Source organism: Vigna angularis, chromosome 4 (genome assembly GCF_016808095.1).
Source record: "Vigna angularis cultivar LongXiaoDou No.4 chromosome 4, ASM1680809v1, whole genome shotgun sequence".
In the NCBI taxonomy this organism is placed as follows: Eukaryota; Viridiplantae; Streptophyta; class Magnoliopsida; order Fabales; family Fabaceae; genus Vigna; species Vigna angularis.
In genome coordinates this window covers 38,803,784-38,816,816 of record NC_068973.1, presented here as the reverse complement: position 1 = coordinate 38,816,816, position 13,033 = coordinate 38,803,784, and the positions used below count along the sequence as shown (strand labels likewise).

The window sequence follows — 13,033 nt, the reverse complement described above, 5'->3', positions numbered from 1 at the left end:
AAGAAAGTGTTGTCGGGGACGTTTAGCTTCCAACAACAAACGTGGAATCGTAGATCATGAGGGAGAGCACCGCACCGAACCAAAGTGCTCGATTAAGAAAAACTTGTAAAAAAAAAAAAAAGTTTTTTTTTTAGTATTGTAGAACTGTGTTGAATTGTCCTAGTGCAGTGTAGAAAACAACGACAGATAAAAGTTAAAATTCAAATATTATAAATTTCCAAGTTTTATTATCAGTAAACTTCATCGCAATTGAATAAGTTAACAGATGTTATTGATATTTAATGAAACTTTAATTTTAAAAAATAAATTAAGTTACAACTATTATCCAAATATATCTTAACACTTATTTTATTAATTTAAAGTTATGTATTAAATTTAGAAATATTAGTTATGTATTTTAAAAAAATGGTTTTATCAAATCAACGCATTGAAAATGTGTAGAATTGAACATAAAGAATGTGCAAAAAAATAAATAACACAAATATTAGGTCATTTCAAGTAAGATCTTTGGAGGTATACGCGTGCGTGCGTTGTAAATGATATCATGCTGAAAAATAGTACAAAAGACTGCCAGAACTATGCAAAACTGGTGTTACGGTAAATTGATCCCTGAAGAAAAAGACTATATATTGCTCTACGAAACAAGAAAGTATTCGACATTTTAAAGTTCACCAGAAGAAGTAAATAACACTTAAGTCATATATAGAGATTAACCAGTTGCATACATTAGAGAGTGTAAAATTGTTCCCTTGGTTAGAACTTTTGAATTTGAATTTTGGAGATGCATCTATCATAAATAGTTGAAAGGGATGGTTTTGTCACTAGCAAGAGCATTACCCAATTGTAAGGATAATGAAACTGCTTTATTGGATAATGAAGGCGGCCAATAGGTGTGGATAAATTATTACATAATTTTTTTTCCCATCAATCTATTTCAACCCCTTTGGCCAAGGTTCCTCATATATTCTACCTTTCTACTCTCACAAATCAATCAACTGAGACAGCTATGAAGTCCCAAATGAACAAAGAGAGAGTAACCCCTATTCCCAATACTCCTTGCAACGCCAGCGATCATATTTGCATCGACCCGGGTTGCTTCTTCTGCAGCATGGGAGAAGCAGATGCATCTCTCAGAAGGGCTGGAATAACGACCTGCTTCAAAGAATTATTTCAGGGAGAGAATCATGAACAGCACGTGCTGGTGCTGAGTGGACTGTGGCACATTGCAATGACCCAACCCAGCGACCCAGAGTTCCCATCCTTCGGAATATTCAAATGCATGGCAAGTCTAATTCACAAAGGGATAAACGACAGCCACTGGCTTCTCACAAATCAAAACATATACATACCCTATTACGCTGCTCACATCATTGGCTCTTACACGATGAACAAGGAGGAGTTTGCACAACTGGCCGTGCAATCAGGTGTGATACCGCCATTGCTAGACCTGCTCAGGGGGAAGATCAGTTGGGTTGAGCAAAGAGTTGCTGTTAGAGCACTTGGTCACTTGGCCAGTTACAAAAGCACGTTTGAATCAGTAGTACTGCACGAGCAAGAGGTAGTGAAGTTGGCCTTGAACTTGGCTTCCACTTGTTTAGAAGTGGTCTATGTTGACTTCGTAGCTGTGAAGGAAAACAAAAGGCTGGAGTATCACAGAAACTTGCTCACTAGAGGGGTTGGGGATTTGGAGATGGAGAATCGCAAGGCAGAGGAATGGGCTAGCCAGCTTCAGTGTTGGTCTCTTTATCTTCTGAATTGCTTTGCTTGCAAAGATAGGGCTCTGGATCTCATATGCAAGAAGGGGTTTCTCAAGGACTTGTGTGATATGTGGGGAGGGATGATAAATCACACGTCACCAGCAGGGGTTGGACTGATACGAATCTTGTGTTATAGTAAAGAAGGAAGGAAAAACATTGCTCAGTTACCCAAAGTTGTGAATGCTCTAGGTAACCTTTCAAGATCTTCAGATGATTGGCAGTATATAGGTATCGATTGTCTCCTTCTCCTTCTCAAGGATCCAGATACGAGGTACAAAGTTCTTGATGTTGCCGTCCCTTACCTGACTGATTTGATTGAACTTAAAAACCTTGGAGATAAATCAAACGTGGGCGAGACCATCACAAAGGTTCTTCTGAATTTGAAACCTAACAGACAAAAGGTTGGAGCAGTATTGCAAGAAGTGATGGATTTGAAAGTGGATAGGAGGGACCAGGAGAAGGTACTCTCGGAGGAAAACTTGGAGGAAACAAAGGCTTTGGTGAGTTTGATAAAACAACAAGCGAATCACAAGTTCAGGTTGGGAAAGATTGAAGAAGCTTTGGTGAAATACTCCGAAGCGCTCGGTGTTTGTCCCTTGAGGTTTAGGAAAGAGAGAATGGTGATTTATAGTAACAAAGCTCAGTGTCATATTTTACTGAAGGACGCAGATTCAGCTATCAGTGACTCAACGCGCGCTCTTTGCCTATCCAGCCCTGCAAACAGCCATATGAAAAGCCTTTGGAGAAGATCACAGGCATATGACATGAAAGGAATGGCGAAAGAGTGTCTCATGGACTGCATAATGTTCATGAACAGTAGCATCAAGTCGGGTGGTGAGACCATGGGTGTCAAGATCCCATACCACCCTGCGCGCCTGATCTGCAAGCACATGGATGCCACGTGGCTCTTTGCCACTGCTCGCTCCAGGCTAGAAAAAACAATGCAAGAATTGAACCAAGTTGGCGGGCATGATCAGAACCAAAAGCAACCATGTGATCATAATAAGACCATGATGACGATGATAGAAAATACAAACAGTCACATGCACGGTAATTAATTCCTTGCCTTCCTCATTTAATTTGTTGCCTACATAATTACATAAATTTCTTGAAAAATATTCACAAAATTAATATTCCAGCAATAGCTTTTGACATAACTGTAGCACACAGTACACAACACTCATATATGCTTCTTCTTTTTTTCATGTACAATAATATGCATCATATACAAGCACTGATGATCATAATGCTCAAATCTTAGTAAGTTATTAAGTCATAATTAAACTAACCTAATTTAAATAAATTTCTTCATAAACATTTATTAAAAAAAAGTCAATTTAAAGAACTTTTCTGTTAAAATTAGTTTGTGAATCCTTCACTACATGTTTGGATGTCCATCTAGGGTATTAAAAGTGAAATACTATCGTGGTAGTTTTTTTTGTCATTTCTAGCTTTTGACTTACGTCATGAATTTATAGCAGAAAAGAGTTGCTGATACTGAAATAAGCATGCTTCGGTGTAGTCAGAAACTACTTTAAAGGAACCATTGATGTGAAAAATAACATCTTAAATGAAGTCGATGAAATTATTGCTTCGATGCTGTGTTCTCTAATCATTTTCACACACACTATGAGTAATATCAAAATCGAGTATTTTTAACATAATTTTAAGTAAATATTATCATCTTTAATAGTATATTAAAGAAATTATTTTCAATAACATGCAAACTAACTTAAAAAATGGAACGTATACTGTAACTGACTTGAATTTAGAGTACAAACTCTGTTTATTTTAAACTTTACAGCAATTGCGTGCGTGAGGGTCAAAATCACTTTTGCTGTGAACTACTTTTTCAGGTCTGTCAACCATTATTGAAGAACCTTTTCACGCGAAAGAAGGTGGTGGTAGGAGAAAGATGGAAAGGGCGAGAAGAAGATTCAAGAAAGGTGCTGCGGCCGGAGCAACGTAGGTCAATTTTAATGGCTTGTTAGATGCGAAGGAAGAGAATCTTGTGCCACCCAGCTAGGCCCCATATTTTGGCCACTAGGTTAAACTTAGACATATAAATACTTTCTTTTGTGTACTTTAATTTGTGAGGGCATTAATCTGTGAGTGGCAGGTAAGAAATGGAACCAAAATGGCTCTCTAATAATCTATTTTTTACATATGACAATGGAAAATGGAGTAGTACGTAATGGAATGGGTAATTATAAAAGAATAGCGTGACTGATATAAACCAGCAGAACCCCGGGAAAATGGAGAGGACCACATCTCCATTGTTAATATAATAGTATATTTAATGTAACTTTACTACTCAAATTAAAAATACTTAGAAATGTTAATATAACTACCTCACATGATTTGGCTATGCGAATTGAGATTAGAAAAATATAAACTATAAATTTATTAATTTTTATAATATTTTTCTTAGAATATTATATAACAACTTGTTTCGGTGAGATTTGTGAGACCAAGACACTAACCTTCGACTGATGCGCTTCGCTTGTCTGCTTCCAGCTTGGACCGATCGGTCACCTTCAATATTGGCCACTTGTTAGCCGCTTTGGATCGGAGGGGGAGGTACCTGCAAAAGGCACTCCGACGCTCAAGTTAGGAGCGGTTTTATGAACTGTTTGTTACAGTTAAATATTGAAGTAAATATAACGTATTGTAGTATGAGTTGAATCTGTCTTTACCTCCAACCTAAACCCTTATTTATAGAGTTTAAAGGAATCTGACACATTAATTTACCTCTTAATGGTCATTAATGCAAACCTTAATTGTTTAACGACAGTCGTTATAAAATTCATTGTGCGTTACATCTGCTTAATAGTTGTCGAGACCGAACGGATGAGAAACTGGTCGAGACCGAACGGATGAGAAGCTAGTCGAGACCGAACGAGTGAAAAGCTGGTCGAGACCGAACGGATGAAAAGCTGGTCGAGACCGAACGGATGAGAAGCTGGCCGAGACCGAACGGATGAAAAGCTGGTCGAGACCGAACGGTAGCCTGCGAGCCCATAGTAACATAAGCCCCCCAAGTCTGAGTTAATCGTTCGGCTTTAGCCGAACGGTTAACTATAGGACTTATGAGTTTGAGGGAGGTTGTTCTCGTTGTATTAAGGAGTTTGCTCTCTGTGCTTCAAGTCGTTATATCCTATTTGTGCTGAACAGTTCCATGGATTGAATTTGGCCGCACGCTCGACAGTCCTTGTTATCAGAGCTTCCTGATTGATGAGAGTGAGAACCGTTCGGTTTGAGAGGGATTTTCTTCTCGGTCTTTGGCTTCAACTTTGACGAGAGGGTTTTACCTCTTGGCCGATTGGGATTTACCGTTCGGTCTTTCGCTTCGCCCTTAACGAGGGTTTTACCTCTTGGCCGAGTGGGATTTACCGCTCGGTCTTTCGCTTCGACCTTGATGAGGGTTTTACCTCTTGGTCGAGTGGGATTTACCGCTCGGTCTTTGTTCTCAACTTTGACGAGGGTTTTACCTCTTGGCCGATTGGGATTAACCGCTCGGTCTTCGAATCTTTATAGAGGAATTTACCTCTTCGCCGAGTGGGATTTACCGCTCGGTCTTCGAATCTTTATAGAGGAATTTACCTCTTCGCCGAGTGGGATTTACCGCTCGGTCTTCAAATCTTTATAGAGGAATTTACCTCTTCGCCGAGTGGGATTTACCGCTCGGTCTTCAAATCTTTATAGAGGAATTTACCTCTTCGCCGAGTGGGACTTACCGCTCGGTCTTCAAATCTTTATAGAGGAATTTACCTCTTCGCCGAGTGGGATTTACTGCTCGGTCTTCAAATCCTTATAGAGGAATTTACCTCTTCGCCGAGTGGGATTTACCGCTCAGTCTTCAAATCTTTATCTTCAATTTTGACGAGGGGTTTACCTCTCGGCCGAGCGGGATTTACCGCTCGGTCTTTTTCTTCAGACTCTTCGAGACTTTTTTCGCTGGATATACACTTCTTTAGCGACGTTTGGGAACGATTGATTGGGCATCAATTACCTGGCCTTATTTATTCCATAATGAAAGCATAGGACCATAACAATAGTCTAAATCAAGTGAAACTAAATTTAACCATGACATTAATAGAGTTTTGGAGGCTTCTCCTTAGTTGATAAATCCACGAACCGAACGTTCCCGATGACGATTGGGACTGCGACTATAGCCCCGCCCTTGCTCGTCTTTCCTAATTGCCCGCTCGGGGCTTCTTCTTGAATATCCTTCCTTAGGGAGGTCGTATCTTGCTTCCTTTATAAACCTACGGAGATGTCCCGCCCGGATAAGATTTTCTATTTCATTTTTTAACGTGATGCAGTCTTCTGTAGTATGTCCATGGTTTTGATGGTACCGGCAACTCTTCCTTTCATCTGCGTTTCTTGGAGATGGTTTCCTTCGGGGTGTGAGAAGTTCCGCGCTAAGGGCTTCTTCGAGAACTTTTGTCCTAGGTGCATTGAGGGTTGTATAATGGTGAAACTTAAATGGCCGGGGCAGCTCCCTATTCTTATCGTTACTGTCGAACGGTCGTTTGCCGTCCTTTCTACTTCCGCCCACATCAGCCTCTTATTGTCGTTTCCTTTGCGACAATCGCATTTCCTCCATACGGATGAACTCAGCTGCTCGCTCTTGGAGCTCCTTCATAGTTTTTGGCGGTCGTGCATACAATTTTTTCGCAAAATATCCTGGTCTCATACACGAAGGCAAATTATTGATAATAAAAGATTGATCTATCTCTCTAACCCGTCATGCGGTTTCAGTATACCTCTTCATAAAAGCCTTCAACGTTTCTCCTTTCTCCTGCTTAGTATTTACCAAATCCGTCGGTGTTACCTCCTGCTTCCGATTGGATGCGTATTGTCTCCTAAAGAGGTTTTCCACAGTAGCGAAGCAATCCACTGTGTTAGGAGGAAGAGTATTATACCATTCCAATGCCTCTTCCTTAAGTGACAACGAGAAGGCTCTGCACATGATCGGGTCGCTGTCTGTATAGAATGCCATTGCATTACCGAACGTCCTTAAGTGATTATCCGGATCAGCCGAACCATCATACTTATCCAATACGGGGGGAGTCTTTTCTGGCATTGGGGTTTGCATGATGGTCGTCGTGAAGGGCAATAAACTAGTAGGCCGAGCGGTCTGCAGGGGTGTTGGTTCCCTTCTAGCCCGACCGTTCGGGTTGGCGTGATTATGGCTTGCCTCATTAGCATTTTCTCGATTCGAGGCGGACCGCTCGGGAGGTTCCCGTTCGGCCCTTAGCGCCCTCATCTCCTCCTCATGCCTCCGCCGCATCTCTTGCTGCGCATGCGCCTGCGCTTGTATAGTCTGTGCTTGTGCCTCAATCTGGGCTTGCAACTCTCTTATTAAATCTCTGGTGCTCTGCTCCTCCATATTTCTTGTGGTCACCATTGGGTGTCTTCAGCTTGCTCTCGGCCCCACGGTGGGCGCCAAAATGTTTCGGTGAGATTTGTGAGACCGAGACACTAACCTTCGACTGGTGCGCTTCGCTTGTCTGCTTCCAGCTTGGACCGATCAGTCACCTTCAATATTGGCCACTTGTTGGCCGCTTTGGATCGGAGGGGGAGGTACCTGCAAAAGGCACTCCGACGCTCAAGTTAGGAGCGGTTTTATGAACTGTTTGTTACAGTTAAATATTGAAGTAAATATAGCGTATTGTAGTATGAGTTGAATCTGTCTTTACCTCCAACCTAAACCCTTATTTATAGAGTTTAAAGGAATCTGACACATTAATTTACCTCTTAATGGTCATTAATGCAAACCTTAATTGTTTAACGATAGTCGTTATAACATTCATTGTGCGTTACATCTGCTTAATAGTTGTCGAGACCGAACGGATGAGAAACTGGTCGAGACCGAACGGATGAGAAGCTAGTCGAGACCGAACGGGTGAAAAGCTGGTCAAGACCGAACGGATGAAAAGCTGGTCGAAACCGAACGGATGAGAAGCTGACTGAGACCGAACGAATGAAAAACTGATCGAGACCGAACGGTAGCATGCGAGCCCATAGTAACAACTGTTATTTTTATTTATTAGAAATGTAAAGTATATATATTATCAATAGATGAACATCAATCTCACCTCTAACTAAAACAATACTAACAATACTAGAATATCTTTTTTATTAATCTACATTACGAAATGCTACTGGTGCAATTAAATTTAAATTATACATTTCAAATACGTAAAAGCATATATTCGAAGAAATTAAAATAACAATAACTCATTCATTGGTGTAAATAAAAGGTAGATATATGATTTTTTATATGAATAATCATCAAAATACCCCTAGCCTTTCTAGAAAGCACGAATTTAATTCTCAGACTGGGATTTAGTTTTAGTTTTAAATATGAAAATCATTTATGAATGACTTTTGAAATTTTGAAGAATACTAATCACACTAAAGTAAATTGATGGTAGCCAAAAAAGTTCGCAGAAAATTACTTCTAATAGTGTATCCTTAAACTAAAGGTTCCTCGTAATTTATAATTTCTTTTGCAATTAATAATTTTATAATTATATTCTGGTTAGAAGAACACCTAATTAATAAAAATTGTAAAATCATATAATATTTTTTTCATGAAGACTTGTTTTATTTTAAGTAAATTTACTATCTTATATTGTTTTTAAGGTTTTGTTCCACATTTTCATTCTCATCAAGACGAATAGTGGAAATTGGGTGAGTCCAATTTTATTTTCATCAAAATAGGAGCGTATTTTTTCTGCTATACTAAAGATGAAGATCGTGGTAAGGGAAAAAGTCACACTTTTACACTAAAAAAATCAAAATTGACATGGTTACTGATTTTTTTGTCATGAATCACAACAATGATAAGTTCACTTCAATAAGAAAAGTTAGATTGACATTTAACAAACTAAGTCAAATTAAGAAAATAAATGTTTGACTATATATATAATTTATTACAGATATGTATAATCTTAAATATTTAAATTATATTGTAGTGAGAAGAAAACTAGTACATAAACTTTTGAATTATAAATAATTTTAATTATTCTTATAAATTTGTTATTTTTTTTAAATTATGTACATAAATAAAATGTTTAATTATAAAATCAATTACATATATATCCAACGAATTACATAGAGTGTTTTTTATGATATTCCCATGTTTATAGATAGTTATACCTATTTAAAAACACGAAAATAAGTTTTTAAATAGAATAATAAGCTTAATTTTATAAATTGACTAAATATTAATATAGAACATGGTAACGAATTTCGTTTTCAATTCTCTTAAATTAGCTTCATTTTTTTTATGCATGTATATATCTATTTTCATGATATGTCTTAATTGTTTTTATCCGAATGGAATATTAACAATTTTGTTGAAAAAGAATACAAACACTTAAAAATAAACACATAGCTATTGATTTATTATATATTTAAAACATAATTTATGTAATGTGAAATTTAGTATATGAAAAATACTATTGTTATAAACACCACTTAAAACTCTATATAATCCTAAAAGATATAACAAACTATCCACGTTTATATTAAAAATTAGATTATACGACTTAATGACTGGTATTTAACTTTTCGCTCTCTTATTCAATATTATTTTATTTATATTTTAAAACATGAGTTTTACAACTAATATTTTTTTTTCTCATCTTCTAAAAATACTTACTTCTTTTTATCACTATATAAGTATTTGATCTACCGTCTTAAATAATACAATAATTTTATCACTTTTTTTTATCCTTAAACTTTATTTTAATAATTTTATATCATAAATAATTACTTACAAAAAATAGCACAGATTAAATTATATATTATAACTACACAACATAATTACTTTATTTAAACACGTTTTATTTACCATAAAGTTTAAATATACAATAATATGTATTTATTATAAAATTAATTGCGTACCGCTATATTTAACATCATACTAAATATTTAAATAAAGCAAGAAATATAGAACTCTCAATCTTGGGCTTATCCGATTAGAATTATCATCAGGACAGGTCATCTCATCTATACGATATTGTTACTATTATTATTATTAATTCTAATAAATCGATCTGCAAGTCCAAGAACTCAGACCATAAAGCCTCTGCATCTGCTAAATCCAACCATTCAGATTCACTTCTTCATTCATCCCAAACACTTCCCTCTATCAGATTCAAAATCAAACCAGAAAAACATGAGTTGGTGGTGGGCTGGAGCAATCGGCGCTGCCAAGGCAAGTTCATCAATTATTCATCATGTTTTTTCTTTCTTCAATTAAATTATTATTTCTTAATTTTTGTTCTTGTGCTGATGCAGAAGAAATTCGAGGAAGACGACACTCCGCGAAGCTTCGAGAGTGTGGGACTGGTGATCGGCGTAACGGGCATCGTCGGAAACAGCCTCGCCGAGATCCTGCCTCTCGCTGACACCCCAGGCGGTCCATGGAAAGTCTATGGCGTGGCACGGCGGCCGCGGCCGCCGTGGAACGCCGATCACCCCATCGAGTACGTTCAGTGCGACGTTTCCGATCCCGCCGACGCCGAAAGCAAACTCTCCGTCTTGACCGACGTCACGAACATTTTCTTCGTGTCGTGGACTAACCGTCCCACCGAGGCCGAGAACTGCGAAGTTAACGGCGCGATGTTACGGAACGTGCTGCGCGCCGTTATCCCCAATGCTCCCAATCTTCGTCACGTGTCCCTTCAGACAGGCACCAAACACTACCTCGGATCGTTCGAATCCATAGGCAAGATCCAATCCCACGAGCCCCCCTTCACGGAGGATCTCCCGCGATTGGACACGCCTAATTTTTACTACACTCAAGAGGACATTCTCTTTGAAGAAACCGCTAAGAAAGAGGGTTTGACTTGGTCCGTACACAGGCCCGGAACAATATTTGGCTTTTCTCCCTACAGTTTGATGAACCTGGTTGGGAGTCTTTGCGTTTACGCCGCAATTTGCAAGCACGAAGGGATTCCGTTGAGATTTCCCGGCACGAGAGGCGCCTGGGAGGGTTATTCCTTTTCTTCCGATGCGGATTTGATTGCGGAGCAGCATATTTGGGCCGCTGTTGACCCCTATGCGCGGAATGAAGCATTTAACTGTTCCAATGGTGATATATTCAAGTGGAAGCATCTTTGGAAGGTGTTAGCTGAACAGTTTGGGATTGAGGAGTATGGTTTTGAAGAAGGTTCGGGTTTGAGGCTGTCGGAAGCGATGAAGGATAAGGGTCCTGTTTGGGATGAGATTGTGAGCCAGAATCAGCTTCTGCCTACCAAGCTTGACGAGGTTGGTGATTGGTGGTTTGTGGATGTTATATTCTCCGGAGAGGGAGTATTAGATAGCATGAACAAGGCCAAAGAACATGGGTTTTTGGGATTCAGGAACTCCAAGAATTCGTTCATAAGTTGGATAGACAAGAGCAAGGGTTATAAGATTGTACCTTGAATAATTGAACTGTGGTTAATTTGTAATGGGTATCTGTTTCTGGTTTGATTTATTTGTCTCCACTGTAAGTTATCTGGAATAAATAAAACTCGCACATTAGTGAGATAACAGAAGAGACTGTGCATGAGGATTTGCGTTGTGTTCTGTTTCTGTCTTGTATAATAGTGCCTCAATGAGAGATGAAACTGTGTTTGAAAAGGATTGAATTTCTAATTTTGTATCAAGAGCTAGATCTCCAGAAAGGGGTAACAGTTTTGAATGAAACGCAAGTACCACTTTCTGGTGACGTGTTTAGTTGTTCTTCCATTTATAGCAGTGATTATTGTTACCAAAAGGGATTGCAATTTGATAATAAATATTAGGAGAAAATTGATTTGACTACTGAAACATGTTAATTCAACCACTCGCTTGAATGAATAGAGTGAGTCCATTATTGCCCTTGAAGTAGTTGCGTTTCTCTGATAATCTATATACATTTGACCAAAGTAATGGTTACCACGCACCAGTGAAGTCCAAAGAAAGACTAACCTTCAGTTCGCTTTGAGGTCATACACAATAGAGAATGGTTTGCGTGATAGATTTGCGATTAATTTTATGTTCGTTTTCATGGATTAGCGTGGATTTGTACAGATAGATTTGGAAGATATAAAAAAATTTATTCCTAACTAATAGAGAAGATTTGACGGTGATTATAATAAAAAGTCATTTTTATCCCTGCTATGAAATAGCTTTTGCAGGATAGGTGCATGCTGTAATAAAAATATCCATTCTAATTATAAAACTTTAGTTTTAATAATAATATATATTAATAATAAATATAATAATAATTATTATTATAATAATATTCTTATTATTATTTCAATTTACTAAATTACAATTTTTTACATTTTAAAAAATAATTTTTATTTTTTTCTTTTTATAAACTTTTTTACAATTATATATAACATTAATAATTATCATCTTATATTATTTTTGTTACTAAAGATATTTCTGTAATTTTTAATTTTGATCAATTAAACAAATTTTTTTATCTGTCACATCAATCAAATTCTATACTAATTCTTACAAATTTTACTTCCAAATTCACTCTAATTTACTTCCAAATTCACTCAAACAAATAACAATTAATTCATCGTCAAATCCATCCACTCACTTTTTTCTCAATTCCTCTTTCCCAAGTCAACACACCCTAAGTTTTTTTGAATGAGATGATAATGTTACTAGTTTGTTCCTAGAATCATTGAGCAGACCTGACTGAGATCACGTTGTCTTGAAGATACGAACGTTCTAAACTATGGTAGTGATTAATGTTGCGGCAACATTATTGTAGGACTGAATTTATTTATTTTACTAAGAATTTCACTCCCCGATTCAAACTAATGAGAATTAAGATAAACAAAAAATAACAAGATATACAGAAAAATAATTGTTTAGAAGTACAAATCGAACTTAAAATATGAGAAGAATTCAAAATCAAATTAAAAAACGAGAAAAATTCAAATTCGAATTATAAGATATTGAATAGGGATGGATTGAGTGCACGTTTTTTCTTCAATCGTTTAAGACGTTTTTTTAAAGTTAAAATTGATGGAGTAATGAAATTTATAGTGCAAAATACCTCATATAATCATTGATTTAGTGGTATTATCTTAACTGATTTGGGTGTCCTACGCTAACTAAAACTTTATAATTTTGAAAGTTTAATATTATCTTTTATAAAATCACAGTTTTGGTCATTGACCTTTTTTCAATTTTTTTATTTAATTTTAATTATCTATCATTTTGTTTTTTGAATGCTTTTTTGAGAAATTTTTATCCTTTAATTTATT

General features: G+C 37.0%; 2 protein-coding genes across 2 annotated transcripts; both read left to right on the top strand.

Annotated features, from left to right (window-relative positions):
- Positions 1-848: 848 nt before the first annotated feature.
- Positions 849-3,941, top strand: LOC108330998 (uncharacterized). Its single transcript, XM_017565601.2, has 2 exons — positions 849-2,807; positions 3,614-3,941. The coding sequence occupies exons 1-2, from the start codon at positions 1,007-1,009 to the stop codon at positions 3,724-3,726; spliced, it is 1,914 nt and encodes a 637-aa protein (XP_017421090.1). The 5' UTR covers positions 849-1,006; the 3' UTR covers positions 3,727-3,941.
- A 5,850-nt stretch (positions 3,942-9,791) lies between these two features.
- LOC108330564 (3-oxo-Delta(4,5)-steroid 5-beta-reductase) lies at positions 9,792-11,317 on the top strand. Its single transcript, XM_017565050.2, has 2 exons — positions 9,792-9,990; positions 10,074-11,317. The coding sequence occupies exons 1-2, from the start codon at positions 9,952-9,954 to the stop codon at positions 11,202-11,204; spliced, it is 1,170 nt and encodes a 389-aa protein (XP_017420539.1). The 5' UTR covers positions 9,792-9,951; the 3' UTR covers positions 11,205-11,317.
- The last annotated feature ends 1,716 nt before the right edge of the window (positions 11,318-13,033 follow it).